General features: G+C 37.3%; 1 protein-coding gene across 3 annotated transcripts in view; it reads left to right on the forward strand.

Annotated features, from left to right (window-relative positions):
- FBN1 (fibrillin 1) overlaps positions 1 to 19,137 on the forward strand; it is a 192,673-nt gene that overhangs the window by 36,212 nt on the left and 137,324 nt on the right. For all 3 annotated transcript variants that reach the window (XM_075207977.1, XM_075207978.1, XM_075207979.1), the window contains exons 5-6: positions 15,759 to 15,854; positions 16,934 to 17,029. In XM_075207977.1, coding sequence (XP_075064078.1) covers positions 15,759 to 15,854; positions 16,934 to 17,029 — 192 coding nt within the window. The remainder of the gene's footprint in view (positions 1 to 15,758; positions 15,855 to 16,933; positions 17,030 to 19,137) is intronic.

Here is a 19,137-nt window from a genome sequence, read left to right on the forward strand (position 1 = left end):
TAACAGATACTAAACATGAATACAGAAACCTGAAGAAAGGAAATGGCATTAGGCATTGTACAAAATTTTAGTTAACACAACAAACTATATTTTAGGGATAGTAAGCAACTATATACCCACGTTACTATAATATAGTTATCCTAGAGCTCTTATATACAGGACATTCCCTGTAGGCATGCACCAAAGTCATTACACAGAATACTCATTGTTTTATTATTCATACGGGCTGTGACTGAGCTGAATATACATTACAGCTGTCACTTTTGGACTGGTCATCCAAGTTTCCAATGGATGTATCTGTGGGCCAGACCAGGCATACAGAAAGTGACTCCACAAAGAGGAACCGTAAAATATAACCATTAATTTGTAATGGAACAGCAGCCCCAATAGCCAAATAACCATAAAATAGCAGAATGCTTGCTGGGTTTTACTAAAGAAGAAGCTATTCCTAATTTGAAGGGAAGGCTAGTAAGTTCAGTATGATCTACAAAATATAGTTTAAAAGTATTAATATTTAGAATATTATTTTAAAGTATAATGTTCCTTTAAAGTCTTAGTACCTAATTTGTACACCCCTCCGTCAAGATAAAAAAAAAAATCCAGTGGAAATATTACAGGCAACGTCAGAACAAATGTAGGAAATGTCATATTATGGGTTCATGCAAGCTTGTTTTCCGTTACAGAAGCGTGTCTTTCTTCCAGCTTGGAAAAAGTATTCTCAAATCATTTCTTAAGCGTCTGTTCACTCTTCTAATCTAAACTACAGTTCAAAGTGTTTGAATGAGTTTGGTACTCATGTGGGAATGGAATTAAAATTTGGCAAGAGCTTCGTTAATTGAAATCAGTTTTCTGAGTTGATTTCCTATCCTACTTGTCGATGATATAATTTCCTATACAGCTTGTAATCCCAAACAATTTCCTTAAATTGAATAAAAGTTATCTCAGACACCACATTTTGCCATTAAATACACATTTTTTCACGTATTTCAGTAACTACAAAGCTAAACTCTTTTGGGCATAAAAATTCGGTTTAAAGAGTAATAGAGACAATGTTCCTTTTCCATTAATTTTAATTAAAACAAACTTACTATTTTCCATATTTTGTCTGTATAAAGACCCCTTAGATAGCTGCATTGTTTGGTTTGCTGGGACGTAACTATAATTCATTGCAGAATTTCGAAGGCGCTAATCTGCTCCATTTCCTACTCTGCTAAATGTATCAAGTCAGTTCCACCCACCAACATTTCTTCTCAAATGAATGCAAACACTACCAATGGCTCCAGTTGCTTGTGTGACATACACATTCCTTTTATTGTATTAGTTTCCAAATCTTATATACAATCAAACAGTGTAGAACAATATCCCATGTGCTGCTGGACCCCATAGGAGTCATTGGACTCCTATAGCTATGTCATTAATCAGATCTATAAATTTCCACTCCTATCTTTTCCTCTAGTTACATAATGATTGTCACATATCTTATTGGTCACCTTGTCTCACTCCCTCTAGCCTCCTGTGCCCCCCGTCTGTCCCTTCTTTTGTTCCTCCTGTTTGTAAGCTTGTGAGCAGGGCCCTCTTACCACTTTGTCTGTATTACCCAGTATTGTTTGTTACTGTGTTTGTCCCCAATTGTAGAGCCCTACGGAATTGCTGGCACTATATAAATAAATAATGATGATGATTATGTCTGCGTCCCTCACTTATTTCCTATCTCCCCCTTTGCTTCCCCTCTTTGACCTTCTGGTCCCCGATTCTCCATTTGCCAAACTGATATTCCCAATGCCGCCACGTTTCTCACTTGTACTCACACTCAGTAGGTCATCAGGGGCTCAGCCAGTGTCAGAAATAGGGAGATTGAAGATTTTGTAGCTATACTTCACTCACCCCATAGGTGCTTTGCATTGAAGTCAATAGTAAGACGAGAAGACAGAATATAATATCCCTCTTACAATGGCTGCGCTCCTGTGATCTAGACAGCCAAGGAAAGTCAGAGGCTGCAGGTGAGACATAGAAGGATAGAAGGAGATGGGAAGGGGGAGAGGACGAGTAAAGTAATGTCTGCTGCTCCTCCCCCCAGAAAATATTTACATTATAAATATATTTTACATTATTTTATTGTTTAAGGCTTTTCTCTGTAGTCATATTGACTTTATTTCTTGAACCTTACCCATCTGCAGTTTGCCCTACTGGCATTATTTCGTTGTTACCCTATGAGATTTATTGTGTCATTCTTTCCTTTCAGCTGGCTGTCTCATACTTATGTTAAAAATATTACTTAGCTTAAATTGCTTCTGTGACTATTGAGAACCCCTACTTTATCAATGCAGCTACTTCTAAGTTTTAATACTCTTTTTTTTCTTTGTGGGGTTTATAAAGTATTAAGTACAGAATAAAAAATATATGCTTTATCCATAGAGTGCTGAAAGCCAAGAGACTTCAGCATAGAATATTCAGTATATAGTTGATAACTGGGCTCTTGAGAATAATATAGAGATTGCAGAGTAGTAATCTCACTGGTAAATATTATTTTTTTCACAGAGAGTAAAGTCATTTCACATTATGATGTGTTTGTTCAGATACATGGCCTTCGACATTCAAGCCTGCTCCTCACCACATATCCCCTCAGGAACCTTGTTTATCTTGTATATTGTTTCACGCTAACACTACCCACAATTTCCTAACTCATTTTAAGCATTTTGTAATAAAAACTCTAGTATCTCATAGTGTGGGAAAGGTGACTGACAATTAGAATATGGTTGTAATAAATCGCAAACTCCAGGATGACAGATGCCAAAAGGAAAGTCATCATAACACAATTATACAAATATGACAAAACGTTTTTTCCGAGTACTAAAATAACACAGTAAATCTAATATGCTAGATGGGTATTCAGCCTAACATAAAGCTATGGGATACTCAGCTATCGGCGTCCAGTCACAGTGAAGTATGAACTATGTGTAACTCACACTGGAGACAGCTATGTGTGATATGACTTTTCCTTTTTGCTGTCTAGCACGCAAAACCCCACATCATGTTTCCCACAGCTTTGCTAAACCAAGCAGAGAACCAGCAATTTTCCTCATAGTGTTTACTCGAACTCTACCTGCTGCCATTCTCTTCATCATTTACGGTGTATTCATAGAGACAAAATGTGGGTTTAACAAGAAATTCCTCCCGATATATTTGCTCCTTTTGTTAAATAAGTAAATAATATTGCCCCCAGTAGGTCCAGACATAATATCTAATGCCCCTGTTATGCAAACAAAATATAAAGATTGCCGCTGTTAAATAAACTAATAACGGATTACTCACATTATATCAATATTTCATATATATATATATAATTATTGGTTAAAAAAATGGGCCCCACGATTTATAATTACATAATGTTTCCCTACTAACCGTATTCTTTTCTTGGTCCAACGTTTTCCATGTGGGTACTGAAAAAAAACAACATATAGATGTGAGGGACAGACGTGAACTCTTACCAGGAGATAATCTCTGGTAAGCATTTACTAGACCAGCTGCCAATCAGGAAGCGGTCTCAGCCAATCATAGATATGAGATAAATTCTGATTGGCTGTCTGTCTAGTAAATAGTAAATCCTGCGTTTTGGACTGAAAACTTATGGTGATATAAGCCGATTTGCAAATTGACTAAAAAAACGTCCCTTAGTAAATTTACCCCCATTTTGGTCAGCAGGTGACCTATTTATTTTAGCACATCTGTTATGATATAGGCAACCTAAAATAGAGTGCATAGATGCATGTAGTACAATATATGGCAGACTTTAAAGATACGGTACAGATAATTGTGCACGCTAGAATTGTAAGTGACAGTGTAGTATATTATTATTTTATGGGTATGACCGTATGACACATTTCCCTACATACCAAACAAGGTAGAACAATATTATGTTATGCATATGATGTATTTTCCCTACAATTCTGCCAGCGTCGTACATTGTTATGTTGATGATGCACTTGTCCGAAATACCAGACAATGTAGTAGTTTTATGTTAGCTCATTATAAAAAGAAGAGTAATATATTTAAAGTAATACAATCAGATTTTGTAGGAAACTTGAAAAATGTGTTAAGACATTAAATAAAAATGACAATAATAAACATCCAATAGCGACAATTAAACACACAATAAATAAAAACAAAAAATTGTTTAAGAGCAGCGAAGGATTCAATAGTTTCCACAATTCTTTTGAGGGTATTTCTCATGGCTGTTACATGCCTAACCATAACCATGAGATACCTATTCCGGTTGTGGATGTATTTCTTCTGTCTCACTGTATCCCGAACTCGTGTATGTGAAGATGCAATATATTTGGTGTAACAATATGTCATGTAATATTTATATTAATGTTCTTAATAAAACATTGAATAAACCCAGCGTTGTTTCAGCACTGTTTCAAAAGTTTCTCTGTATTAGAATATATCATTTGCAATTTGCTAAATATTGTTTTGTTGCTTGCATTATATGCACTTATGTTCTGTTTTCAGCAATGTTACCTAATGTGCTTATTTATAGAGCAACATATTGTACATGTCCTTTTGCAAAATGCATCAAGTCTGTCCCAGTGGGACTGTAACTCTTAGGGGTATATATACTATGCGGCGGTTCCGTAGAACCGCTGATTCCCAGCGCTTTGAAGTCATTTTCTTCAAATGGCAACTTTATTAAAGCCAAAAACCGATGGTGGTGCCGTTTTAAATAATTGACTGCAAAGTACCGGGAATCGGCGGTTCTACGGAACCGCTGTATAGTAAATATATCCCTCATGTTCTATGGATAACATTGTTTTTCCACATGTGCCCTACTTATTATTGTAAAGTTTATTTGTAATAAGCATGTATTGTGTAAAATTGCAGCAACTGTGTTATGTATTTCCACATGGACAAATCATTATGTTCTTCTGGTGGAGAAAATTTAAAATGTATGATAATATCTGAGTTGGCACATATACATTAATTGACGGGAATTCAATTGGCCGCGTTACTGCTGAAAGTAATGCGGCCTGCGCTGATTTTTGCTCGCAGCCCCTGGGAGCGTGAGCAAAATTCCAGGTTAAAATGATTGTATTAATGGTAATATTATTAGCTCAGTGTTATTCCTAGAATAACGTGGCCAAATTGAATTGGCCCCATAGATTGTGCAACATTTTGCCATTATATGCATATAATGTCATGCATGTATTATGTGAGATTTACATAATGTATTATAGGTAATATAGAATATTTACATTTTGGGTGTTCCTCTGGTGGCTCCTCTTTGTCCATTTCCACCTTCTCCACAAGCTCAGATATAGCCGGATTAAGGGGGGGCACAGGGGGCACGTGCCCCAACTGTCCTGATTCTGATGGGGCAGTCCTGAGTTTGGGGACTGACCCACTCAGTCAGGACTTTATTCCAACTACAGGGACAGTTGGGAGGTATGTCCCACTTCACACTGCTCTACTCATTAAGGGGGAGCTGCCTGCACCCAACAGTAGTGCACACAGTATTGTCTGTGTATTTTGTCTAAAATTATAGCCATAGTACACTTTAGGGGCCCCCCTGTCTAAAGTGCCCCGGGCCCCCCAGAGCCTTAATCCAGCTCTGAGCTCAGTGACGCTGTTTTACCTCCTGCTCCACAACTTTCGCTGCTCCTCCTTTTCACGCTATTCCAACTATTCCTCCATTGTTGAGCTAACTGTTTTGTGTAACATATGAATATTTTAATTTCTTATGTCATGTGCTATTAGAAAAATTACATTACATCCTGTATGTGAATCATTCAATAGAAAATGTAAATGATGTGTAAGACTGTATAACATTTATATTTTCATAGACCAAAAATTATTTGAATATGTATGGACATATCTGTACATTAATATTTAATTTGAAAATATATTCACAAATGGTACACATCTGAAAAATATGAACATGTACAATCCTAATATTATATTGCAATGATCATTGACCATATGACACACAATGTTATTATTACATGATTTTGCTAACACCACTACACAATAACAAACCATATATTTTCTGATAAATCTTTTTTAGACTACAGAGAATCAGTGATAATCACAGTTAACATTAAAGCATGGTTTGGATACCTTTCTCTATTTTTTACGCCTAATTTTCCGAATGGCACGTGGCTGACTATATTTGTCTTGGCAAGAGAAAGAGCTCTTCTTTAGAGAAATGTCTGTCTCTCATTTTTGTAAATTGTATGTTTTCTATATGACATAATGGAAGAATGTGAATGATGCACAAGGGTGTACGTCATTACATCATTGCATGGAATCGGAACGTGCAGATAAGTAGCCATTCTGTGCGCATTCTGACAAAGCAACTATGCAAGTCACCGTCAAAACGAGAAACAAGACCTGTCATGTGGCGGGAAAGGCAGGCACCAGCAGCAGCACACACGTTGAAGAAAAAGAAAGAAAAGACAACCGACTTTCTCAAAAAAACAATTAGAAGTATGTGTGGAAAATGCCACAAAGAGGCAACAGACCACTTACTGCAGTTCAATGCAGTTGCTCCATTTGTAAGAAGTGTTGATTAAATTAAGAGGTGGTGACAAGAGTACAAACGGAGGTTGAACAACACAGCTCAAGCATGTCAGTGTAACAGAAGTGGACAACGGTGTGAAGTGCGCCTTACCTCTCTGGAAAATGGCCCAGATTGAGGCACTCGGTGGTGTATTTACAGGTACTGCATCCACAGATGCTTCATCAAATCCAGGTAATTAATATATGTAAATATTTAATAAACAGTTTGTTTAATAATGCACCGCACACTATAGAGAACTTATTTTGTCATGTGAGGGAGTGGTGTAGTACATACTTGCCAACTTTTGTATCTTCCCCCAAGTCATTAACCTTCAGCACTTTCCCTTAATAAACAAAAAATGTAACTTTTATATGTGTCACACCTTAATATACATAATCTGTGCTTAAGCATGGACTTTTAAAGCAGCAATCCAAAATAGAAAGTTTATTTTTCCCCCCTTTAAATGGCAAGTTAAGCTTGCATTTTTCTTAGCTGTCCTACAAATAATTATCTCCTTTTCAAATTCTCTCTGAAGATTGCAAAAATATGGCTGCCAGTTAGAGACAGCTGGCAGCATGTCATGTGATGGCAGAGAGAAGAGGAGGAAGGGGAGGATTTTACAGTGCACAGAGCAGACAGCTCAGAGGGGCATTCCAGCTCCTCTCTGCTCACTACACAATGTATAATGTGACTGTGGTAGTCATGGTAATACATGATACTGTGCACAATTACACATTATTAATACAACATTCTTCTTGTAGCCTGCCACAGTGATTTATGTTAATAAAAATAAAAATTTTCACAATATTTCATATCTAAGCACCTTCTTGAATCAATGTGCAGCTATAACATAGGTTTTCTAATGCTACATAGCACAGAGATAGAAAATCTTGTATCATCACAATTTCCCATTAAAATTTTGCTGGAGAAGCTGAGTGATACTAGCTGGCAGCGGTAAGAGAACTTTTACCACTTTGCCAGTCAGTGTTCCTTTTACCTGCCTTTGCCGCATTTGGAAGCCCTAACTTTCAGTTCCACTTAGGGAAAAAAGAAAAATATTTTTTTTAATATATTTGACTTAGGAACCACTTAGCACGGAGGTTAGCACTTCTGTCTCACAGCGCTGGGATCATGAGTTCAATTCCAGACCATGGCCTTATCTGTGTAGAGTTTGTATGTTCTCTCCGTGTTTGCGTGGGTTTCCTCCGGGTGCTCCAGTTTCCTCCCACACTCCAAAAACATACTGGTAGGTTAATTGGCCACTAACAAATTGACCCCAGTCTGTGTGACTGTGTGTGTGTGTGTTAGGGAATTTAGACTGTAAGCCCCAATGGGGCAGGGACTGATGTAAGTGAGTTATCTGTACAGCGCTGCGGAATCAGTGGCGCTATATAAATAAATGGTAATAATAGTATTTGAATAATAATGGCTTTTTCCTGTCATTATCCTCTTGTATCACAGGATTGCAATAGCGGAAGGAGGACTGTGGCAATACTTGTTCTGCCGATGTCCTTGTTAAATAGGCTTCCTCATGCTTTGCATGGGGAAGCTATCATTGGGAGAAGAGTTACTGGGATAGGTGACAGTAACCTTTTCATAGATACAGAGAAGCCGTAACTGCAGTGAAAATGTAAAAAGTGTAAACATTTTGCTCACAATGGGAGAGTGCAGAGGGTTAATGAATTGTATATGTTACGTATGACAACATCCCTCTGCCACCTGTGGTGTTTGTAGTTTTCTATAGTGTGCTATAGTGTGTTTTTTTTAGACAACGTGTTTGTTACATATTTAAGTTGATCATTTCTTATATTTGTCACTCTTTCTTCACCCAACTCCATTACATCTTTATGCAGATTCTGCAACAGACTCCATCAAACTCCATTCTACCCAGTACAAAAAACTCTGTTCCCATAAGGTTGAATGTGTTGAAAGCAGTGTCTCATCCTCTTTTATTTCCATAGACAAAGAACGTGAGCAACTTGAGCAAAATCCAGGCATAGTATGAAACTGAAACGCTGTCAGAATCAAAGTTTAATCAGTCTTAGGACATCAACCAATCAGGAGGCAAAGAAGAGGAAGGCAGCCACTCGCGATTAGCACCCTTGCCCACAACAAGATAACCAGCGCCTCATTTTGCACAGTATGGAAAATATGGAAAAAGTTGTGTCAGAATTTCCAGAAATGAGTGCACAGTGGCTTTTTTTTTTTTTTTTTTTTTACAAAAGCCAAGAGTTTTTCTTTAACAAATTAAATTACAGAAATGGTTAAACAATTTACTCAACAGGGCACAAACTCTGGCAACTGCTGTATATATCTAAAAAAAAAAAAGACAATGTAACTGAACAGGTGGCAGAACTAATGCCATCTGCTTCTGCCAGGATCACCTGTAGCCAAGTGCAAGATAAAGAGAAAGATCCAGGGAAAAAAGAGAATCAGAAAAACTAACACACACACTCTTTGGAATGTTTTGCATATAAATCATATTATAGACTTTATAACACATCTATGTTTATACATCTATATAAACACCACTTATTATCTTAAAAACATCTTTACTGGGTTTTGAACCATCAAACAGAGGCTCATTTTATTAATGCCCTCAGCTGATTACTAGTTTCTCAAAAGACCAGGGGCCTGGCCCTGCAACCAATCTCACCACATTCTCAATTCTTCCTATATGCACATGTATTGGTTCTAAGTAACAGTAATAAAGTGCTAAAAGTCTGTATACTAAATAAGTTATATAATAATGAAAAATGCTTAAAATGACATAGAGCACCGTGCGTGGTCTTAGGTCACTGGTGTCTCCAATGCCCTTTGAATATTTATTAGCACATTATAAACTTCTTTCCTAAAGGTGGATATAATGTAACTGAAAAGGTGAAAAGATAAACATTGAATGGTTTATAAAGCTAAAGAATATGTACATTCAAATTTTGTTTTATTAGACTCATATTGCTCAAAATAATCTGCAACCATTTCTTCATGTTTCTACTGCCATATGTCTGAAAGACATCATTTGATGTGTCCCCCAGAAGCATTTCATTGTATCTCCCCTGCATCACAGATACACCTTAATGTTCTGCACGTGGCTATGTACACTCAGTAGACCCCCATGAATTTGATATATAATTTGTGTCACGCCAGAGACAGGATGATATCAGCAAAGGATCTTAGAAATAAGCATTGAGAATTCAAATTTTTCCCTGTTGCAACCTCAACAAATATGTATATATATATATATGTACAGTATGTATGTATATGTATATATATATATATCTACTATATAAATGCCTAGTGGCGTGTGTAAAAAAAAAAAAAACAAGCTGCAGCGCCACCTGCTGGGCAGAGTTATACACTGACCTATATATTTCTTGAAGGAGAAGTGACAGTTGGGAGTGGTTGGTGGTTGCCGGGAGTGACAGTGGGGAGTTTTTAACACCTTAAGTAGCTTGATGAAGGATGTGGCGATGAAGATGAAGGATGAGGTGATGGAGAAAAATGATGAGGTGGTGACATGTGGACAAAACCATGTTAAAAAATGGCACTTGCTTTGGGAAGTAACGCTATATATATATATATATATATATATATATATATGGTAACTTCGGTTACTTGCTGTAACTGGCTGATCATAGCAGGATTTATGCTTTTGGCAATGTACAGGTCTGGAGTTGCTACAGCCAAACAGACTAACCAAAAATTTATGCCACAAAAGTTCAGCGAGTCTTTCCCTGACAAACCATAGGAATGTGTAGTATGTCTGGTCCACTCACTCTAGACATGTTTAACAAGTGTGGATGATAATATTTTATACAGTGTAAAGGACCAAAATTTTGTTTCACAACATCAGTGTTCAGCGATAGACATAGAAAGACTTTCAGGGTCATATATGAAGTGTAAACAGGTCTGTGAGTGGGCACCAGTAATGTTTTTGCATCAGCATGTGCTCGCTTGGTGCTCCATGTTGTTCTTAAGATAACCTATGTACAATGGGTGTTTTACAACAGGAACGATTAGCTGATAGGAGAGTTTAAGCCTGAAGACATAACGTTTACACTGTAATTGAGGTGTTCTCTGATTTGAAAGGCAGAGTTCCCCTGGGCACTGGAGTGGACATTTAAATGCTCTGGTCCTGTACCCATACTTGTCCCCCATCCCAGAGTCGTTTCCACATCACTTAGGGGTGTCACTCAGACCCATCCATGCAATGGAAGGTTGTGCAGAAGTCAGCATATGTCATACTTGCCCACACTCCCATGATGTCCGGTAGACTCCCGAATTCTGGGGTCTCCCAGACTCCCAGGAGAGCAGGCAAGTCTTTCACATCCTGTCTCCGACGGGTCTCAATGACGCCATTCATGGTGAATCGCGTCATTTTGGCCCCGCCTCCACGACAAAATGCTGAGTTTATCGCGGGGGCAGGGCTCGGTACTCGAAGTTCGGGCGGGTTCGGTTTCAAGGAAACCGAGCCTGCCTATCTCTATCAGAAATACAGCTGCATTGTAAGTTTTTATCCTTTTTCAATGTGTCCATATTTATTTATCTGGCGCACACCTATGGTATCTAGGTAAACAGTAAAAACATTCCACACACTAATTGTACTTACTGGTATTTGGTATTCTTGAATCCCTGGTTACCTCACAAGATGAAACTACACATTCTTCCCTCTGTGTATGTTTCTGTAAACAAAGGAAAGAGTTTACGATACTGAGCCATATTTACTATATTGTCTGAATCTGAGAAACAGATCATCTGTTGTGAAATGACAAGTTCAGAACCCCGGGCCTGATTCATTAAGGCTCTCTGTCTGTCTGTCTCCCTGTCTGTCTGTGAGTGTGTGTCTATATTAGGGAATTTAGACTGTAAGCTCCAATGGGGCAGGGACTGATGTGAATGCGTTCTCTGTACAGCGATGCGGAATCAGTGGCGCTATATAAATAAATGATGATGATGATGATGATCTTAAATGAAGAGGATTCTTATTTTAGTCTCCTGGACAAAACCATGTTACAATGCAGGGGTGCAAATGAGTGTTCTGTTTTGCACATAAGTTAAATACTGCCTGTTTTTTCATGTAGCACACAAATACTTGATAGCTTATTTGTACATTGAAATTTAAAGTTGATATTTGTGTGCTACATGAAAAAACAGTCAGCATTTAACTTATGTGCAAAACAGAACACTCATTTGCACCTGTTGCATTGTAACATGGTTTTGTCCAGGAGACTGAAATAAGAATCCTCCTTATTTAAGATCCTTAATGAATCAGGCCCCCCATTCCTTTCTAGGGTAAACACCTATGTGAGTATAGCACCAGTGTAATGTCCCACCCCTTTGTTGTACTTGCTTTTTATTTTACCACTTTGTGTTTGTTTATGAATTGAAATTGCACCTTTCAAATAAAGCTAAAATCATTAATAAATTGTGTCCTTGATCATTTAAAACTAATTTACTAGTCAGTTTTTTAGGAAACCGCAGGTGTTTATTAACCCTTTTGATTGCTGGATATCAGTGTGTTAACCCCTTGTCTGCTGAATCCCAGTGTGCTTCTTTCCCGTCTGTGTGATAAATGCTTTCTGGTAAGCCTGAGGTCATTATAATCCTATGCGTGATTCTGTTTATTTGTGTAGCCTAGGTGATAGGTGAGTGGCGACAGCCATTAACTAAATGCAATTACACAAGTAACGTGCATTAAGCTCCGCCCCCTCCATTCAATTTGGGGAATTTCGGCTTTTTATAGTGGGGGTGGGGCTATGATGACGCGAAATGTCACCACACCCTCCTCCTGCCCCGTGTCACATGACTTCTCCCCCGAATCTCGCGGGGGAGAAATCTTAAAAGTGGGCATGTATTATTTACTAATAGACCAACATCCGTGTGGGCTACATCATGTTGGGTAGTAATATTACTACAGTCCCCAGGGTATGTTGTGCACAAAAGACATATACATTATCTGCTCTAAACACAAACTGTGCCTGGAACCCATTTTAAAATGCTAGAAACTAGGCCAAAGAGATGAGAAAACCTAAAACAATTTGTCAGATAAGCACCATGATATAACCCCATGAGCCAACAGAAATTTGTTGAGCCAGTGATATTATCCAGAAATTTCACTTCATTTAACACAACCAAACTCCATTTGATGTTGCTCACTGCCGTCTTATTAGTGAGTTCACTTTATTCAGTTTTGCATACCTTTCAACATTCCCTGTATAAAAATTGTGACACATTAGTTCACACCCCATCACCATCAAGGTCACACCACATTCACCTGGCCATGCAGAGATTTACCATGGCTATGCCTCCCATATATAAAATATTGTTCCTTTACCTGAAGTAAAAATGGATCTGTCGCACAAACTGTGCTCTTTGGGGATACGAATTTAGGGTACATTGAAAGGGACAATACACTGACTGTGACATGTTGCATATATGCCCTGCCCAACATAAAGCGAAGAGGACATAAACAGGGAATGTAATAGGTCAGGCCTGGCCAACCTGTAGCTCTCCAGATGTTGTGAACCTACAAGTCCCAGCATACCTTGCCAGTAACAGGCTGCATTTCTACTGGTAAAGCATGCTGGGGCTTGTAGTTTCACAACAGCTGGAGAGCCACAGGTTGGTCAGGCCTGTAATAAGTATTGTTTCCTATTATGGGGAACGGCCCAGAATATAGACAGGTGTTCATAAAAAACACCCACGTACCAAGGACGCAGAATGCACTATTCTCTTTCATTCATAGTTTGTCATACATTTGCTATGTATGCTCATGTTTATAGTGGACCTGTTCTACATAGGGATGAACAGTCCCTGTTACATTTTCCATTTGTGGAGCATTCACTACATGGCCTCAATCACTGGTCCTTATGTTAACCTCTGCTCAAGCAACATTCACCATACGTCACAAGCACCAAAGACGGACATTTATATAAGCGCCCATGTGAGTGGGCTGTCGTGCTCATTTATAATTTAATTTGCAAAACACCTAGTGGGTTAAAGGCACATCCAGTGAATCCAACACAGGCAGCTGTTCCATCCTTCTGGGTCTCATCAGTGGATTCAGGTTCTGTTCTGTATAGCTGGAAAGAGCCTACATATTAGGATCCAACCACATACAGAGAGAGAGAGAGGCCCAAGAGGTCAAATAAACTGTTTGTGAGATACTTTGGCAACTCTTTCTGTTCTGGAAACCCTACATTATTCAACAGACATAAGACAGAAAATTGGAGTGATTGTTGTGTGTAGGTGTAGATTTGTAATGAGTACAAGTAGACATTAAAATGGAACAGCTGATATGAAATGTTCTAAAATGTTGACTAGACAAAGTGATAGTAAAAAATAAAATCATCTTCTAGAAACGGGAAGGTGAAACATAAAGGGGTGCTTGTGTGTAAGAATTAGCTGTAGGTGGTGATTTGTAGAACATATAGAAAGTGAGACTCTATTCTTACCTGTTCTAATATGCAAATTGATTTTTGGGGACTTGGTTGTGATTGGGAAAGTGGAAGAAGACAACGATGATTTATTCGATACATCATTCATCTAAACTGGTGCAGTAATTGGGGATTATTAAAAACAGAATCAGTAGGTTGGATGGAATGTAATTCTGTCTATCTACCGCCATGTTTTGTAGCTCAGTGCAGTTTGATAAAAATTCTCTTATGCTGTTTTGTGTAGATTTGGGATGTAGTATATATCAGCAACTGGATTTGTGGTAGTGCCATTGACACATATACTGTTATGCAGTAGTATAGTGCAATAAACCTGTTTATGTGCTATCTGTATCATATAAAGTACATTATAAATACCAATCTATTGCACTATATAATGGTATCATAAAGCAATATAGAATAGTATTAATGTAACAATGATCCCTTAAGAATATTGGGTTTGACGACAACCCTGCATTCCTGCAAATGACATGTCTACGTTGTACTGTTTGATACTGCTCTCTATGGCGAGCTAGCATTAGCCCAGGAGATGATAAGTGAGATAATATAATATGATACACCATTTAAATATGACTCTACAGTGAGGCACATTTTATTTAGCATCTCCTCAAAAATCCACACTGAAATCATTAACAAGTTAAACGTTGTCATTGTGTAAAATTAACTTTAGTAAGGTCTTTTCAGTCTTTTTTTTAAAATAGAAGGCATTAGAAGGAAATTTACTGACAAATCACCAGACATCTCCCGTGATTTTCAGCTTAAAAGCGCTGCATTTACTACAGCAAACCGCCGGCAGTCTGGTGTAAGCGCGGGTTTTGGAAGCTTCTTACCGGTTTTCAATTGCAAACAATCAGTTTCTAAATGGAACATCTGACATGTCTAGCATATTAACATCAAATACTATCACCTTATTTACATTCCTATGTAATTTCTAATCTTTATTAAAGAAAATGTAATATAAATATTGTAGTGGTTTTTAACTTTATTGTTCAATACAGTAAATCCTCAGTAAACCATATGGGCATTTGACATTCTGTACAGAGAAGTAGATGTGTATTTATGTAAGTGTATGCAAGCATTGAGTTAGTGTTATTTTAATTTACAGCACAATTTAGTAGAGAAATGATCATCTACAATACAAAGAATACTGTACATTGCCAAACAATGCCAGATTCCTGCACCCACTGTAGCAGACAATTTTGGAGCCCATTTTTATTGTAATCATAGGCCAATGGCCTGCTATTTGTATTGTTACTTTTTTTTTATTAAAAAAAAAATCCAGACAGCAATGATTAATGCAGAATTTAAAAAAACAGGAGTTTATGAGTGGTTTAGCCTTTAGTAAATCTGACGGTTTGCAAACTGCTAAGAAAATCACTGAAAACCAACAGTTTATCCCCCGAACCCCACCTCTGTGTCTTTTTAATATTTTAGAACCTCTCTGCCTACCTCCTTCATCTTATTTGAATAGGATTGTAGATAATCATACAGTTTTTGGTGTTCGTATTATGAACTCCCAGTTAAGAAATGATGATTCTATATCACTATTGGGAATTTGACAGCTATATGTGTTATATAACAATTATTAAATGTTTATTATTTGTTATTTCTAAATTATTTTCTTCATATGATTGCTGAACATCATGGAAAGGAAACAAGTTTAGAAGAACAGTGTTCAGTGTGTAGATATTCTTTTGTTTTCTACATTCCTATTGTGTTGTAACCCTGCCCTACATTTCTATTTTCAGTTCAGCAATGTAACGTCCGATGTATGAATGGTGGAACATGCAGCGATGATCACTGCCAATGTCAGAAGGGTTACACAGGACCACACTGTGGCCAACGTAAGTACTGCAGTGGTTTTATCGAAGATGAAAATAAATGATATTTAGTGAGCACACAAGACACAATACTTACATACAGTCTCGGACTCTGGAGGACCCTATTTATGACATGTAATGTAAGGCAGTGGTTGAAGTGGAAAGTTAGAAATGGCGGTATTGAAATTTAGAAGTGGCGGTATGGAAAATGTAATGGGAATGTAAGTGAATGGTATTTGATAGTTTTACGATTAAAACAGTAGGAGAAGTGGGTTATGGAATACCACCATATACAACCCCATTTTGACCCCTGATGTGAGGGGATAAATAAAACTCTGTGTTGGGTTATGGGTAGTTAACTGGGGTACCAGATTGGCCAGTGTGGATGGGTTACCCATAAGATGGTACAAAGGGAGTGCTGTGGTATGGAAAATGAATGAATGGATGATATGTATCAAGTAGAAGTTGCTGAAAAGAGAATCAGCTTCAGTAAAAATAGAAATATTTTTTAAAATGGGCACCTAGGTTAGCATTGCGGTCTCACAGCATTTAAACCATGGGTTTGATTCCAACCAGGGCCCTGTCTGTGTGGAGTTTGTATGTTCTCCCCGTGTTTGCGTGGCTTACCTTCCACAGTACAAAAACATATTGGTGGGCTAAGTGTTTCCTGGCAAGAATTGATCTTAGTGTGTGTTTATATGTAAGCTCCAGGGACTGATTGAATGATTAAATATTCTCTGTACAAAGCTGAATAATATGGTGGCGCTATACAAATAACTGGTAATAAAAGAATAAAATAACAACTGATAGACTTAAAAGTAGCTAATGCAGAGTGTTAAAGATGCACAAGTAACTGGATGGGAAAGGCTGATGGAGAGCTTGGTAAGTGGCCCTGCTTGTACTTACATGTACTTACATTATACTTATTTTCATTCTATGAGGTAATGATTAACGTAGGGTTCAAATGGCCAGTTAATGAGGTACATGTGGACATATGCTGAATATGACTGTAAAATGAAACTAGTACAAGCACATACATGTTGAAGTATAATATTTACATTTTTTCTTACAAAGTCTTATTTTGTCACCGTTATAACTTACAGCTGTCTGTGAACATGGGTGCTTAAATGGTGGACGTTGTGTTGCTCCAAACCGATGTGCTTGCACATATGGCTTTACAGGACCGCAGTGTGAGAGAGGTAAGTGCCCTCCTTTAGTCTTTCTGACTAATGAATGAAACTTATTAGTAAATAGCTGCAGAGGCTCAAGGTGGATATGAAAATGAAGACTTTAGTCTTGGGTATGAAGTTCAAATCATTTTTCATTCAACATCGTTAACATCATTTTGAATATTGTGTTTTCCTTGCTCTGAAATTTCAGTCATGTTATTTTAATAAAAAATATGAAATATCTTTATTCCGGTATGTTTCCAGCATACAGAAACACCTAATGCCAGTTGGCCGTCACATACAAGGCTGAGTACAGAAACCACAGGCATAGGGCACTTTAGGAAACAAACTAAGCTGTGGGCCCCTCCTGGTGCTGCCCCTTTTTGCTAAATTACCCAGAATGCATATTCCTCGATTAACATGTTTCGTAATGTCAGCTGCCTTTGATAATTTTCGTTTTTACTGTCATTTTAAAAGAAGCATAGGATGCCCTTTATGTGTTCTGGCTTTCTGTCTGAAATGTGTGACCTCTTTTTTTTATTGAATAATGCATAGGATTGGGACTAGCAGTGTTGTGCAGAGAAGAACCTCTCTGTTTTTAATTAAGTTATTTAGGCTCAATATATATGCTATTGGTGAGTTCTGACCTGATTTGCCTGCCTTCTAAGGCTACCACAATCACAGGCATAAGGTCAGATATTACAGAGACTCCAGAAAGGAATGTCACTGTTTCTTAGGGCACTTGACTAAGGCTAATCTTATTTAAACTGGAAAATTACTGCAGAGATTATTGCTTATACATATTTCAACTTATTCGTACTTATATTTTATATTTTGTACTTAAAGTACACAAAAGAAGTACAGGTAAGGGGATATTATGTTGCCAGAACATGTTTTGGAATTATTACAAACAGAACTATTACTAGGAATACAATCATTTTAGTGCCCTATATCCTGTTATCTATTTAGCAGCTCTTTCACCTAACTTGTCTCCATTTGTTCTCTTTTTCGTCACTTTCCTCCAGTCTTGCATGCAGCTATCCTCGTATCTCCTTCCTTCCTTCTTCTCTGTGCTTGCTGGTATCTGCCACACTGTTCCGTTGCTGCAGAGAATGGAACTACAGATCCTTCCTAAGATCCAAGGTACCAGCTTGCTTGTTACCTGCTGTTCATTTACTGAGCATTGTGGACCAAGAAGAAACAACAGGGCAATGTTATAACACCTACAGTAGTAGGAATAAATTAGCAATCATTTCTCCACAAGCTTTGCTACAGTTTAAATAGGCTGTAATGCCAAGCTGCACTTATAATTTTATATTTTGCCAATGCACCAATACCAAAATACTAAGAAAAGCTGAATTGTCAGGAATTATTGCACATTCTTTTTTAGTTGCAAATGTGTACTGTTTATGATAAAAGGAATAAGGCCCTTAGGGACATTCTGGAAAATTGGAATACAGTAAGCTGGTACTGTAACTCTTAGGCCCAAACCAGACATATTTCATTTTCTGCATACTACTAGAACAGTTACAGATTATAATTGTTTGGTATGGGTTACTGTACATTCCTGTGCATCAAGTTTCATAAATGTCCCCAAATGTGAAGCATATTTTTCTATTAATTATGTAGTAGTAAAATGTCTAAATTAAAATCATGGCAAATTTACATATTAAAAATTGAAAATTTCCAGTGCAAATGTGCAAATCTACAATAAAAACCAGCAACCAAACAGACACTAGTTTTAATTTTAATAGAGAAAGTTTGACAAAGAAAGGAGTGACTGACTCCAATTGAGTGATTAGTAATTTTATATATATATATATATATATATATATATATATATATATATATATTTATAGATAGATAGATATATATATATATAGATAGATATGTATAAATATATCTATCTATCTATATCTATCTATCTATATGTTTATATATATATATATATATATATATATGTATGTGTATATATATATATATGTATGTATATATATATAGTCCCAAGATCAAGTTAAGGGTGTCATTTCCTTGGGTAAATGGCTACACTTCCTATGCATCAGCAGAATTGCTAGCAACTGCAGCTTATTATCACAGGGCCAGCCCTATATAAACAGCTTCCTGTAAACAAGCAGTTG

This window comes from Mixophyes fleayi, chromosome 4, assembly GCF_038048845.1.
Source record: "Mixophyes fleayi isolate aMixFle1 chromosome 4, aMixFle1.hap1, whole genome shotgun sequence".
Classification (NCBI taxonomy): domain Eukaryota; kingdom Metazoa; phylum Chordata; class Amphibia; order Anura; family Limnodynastidae; genus Mixophyes; species Mixophyes fleayi.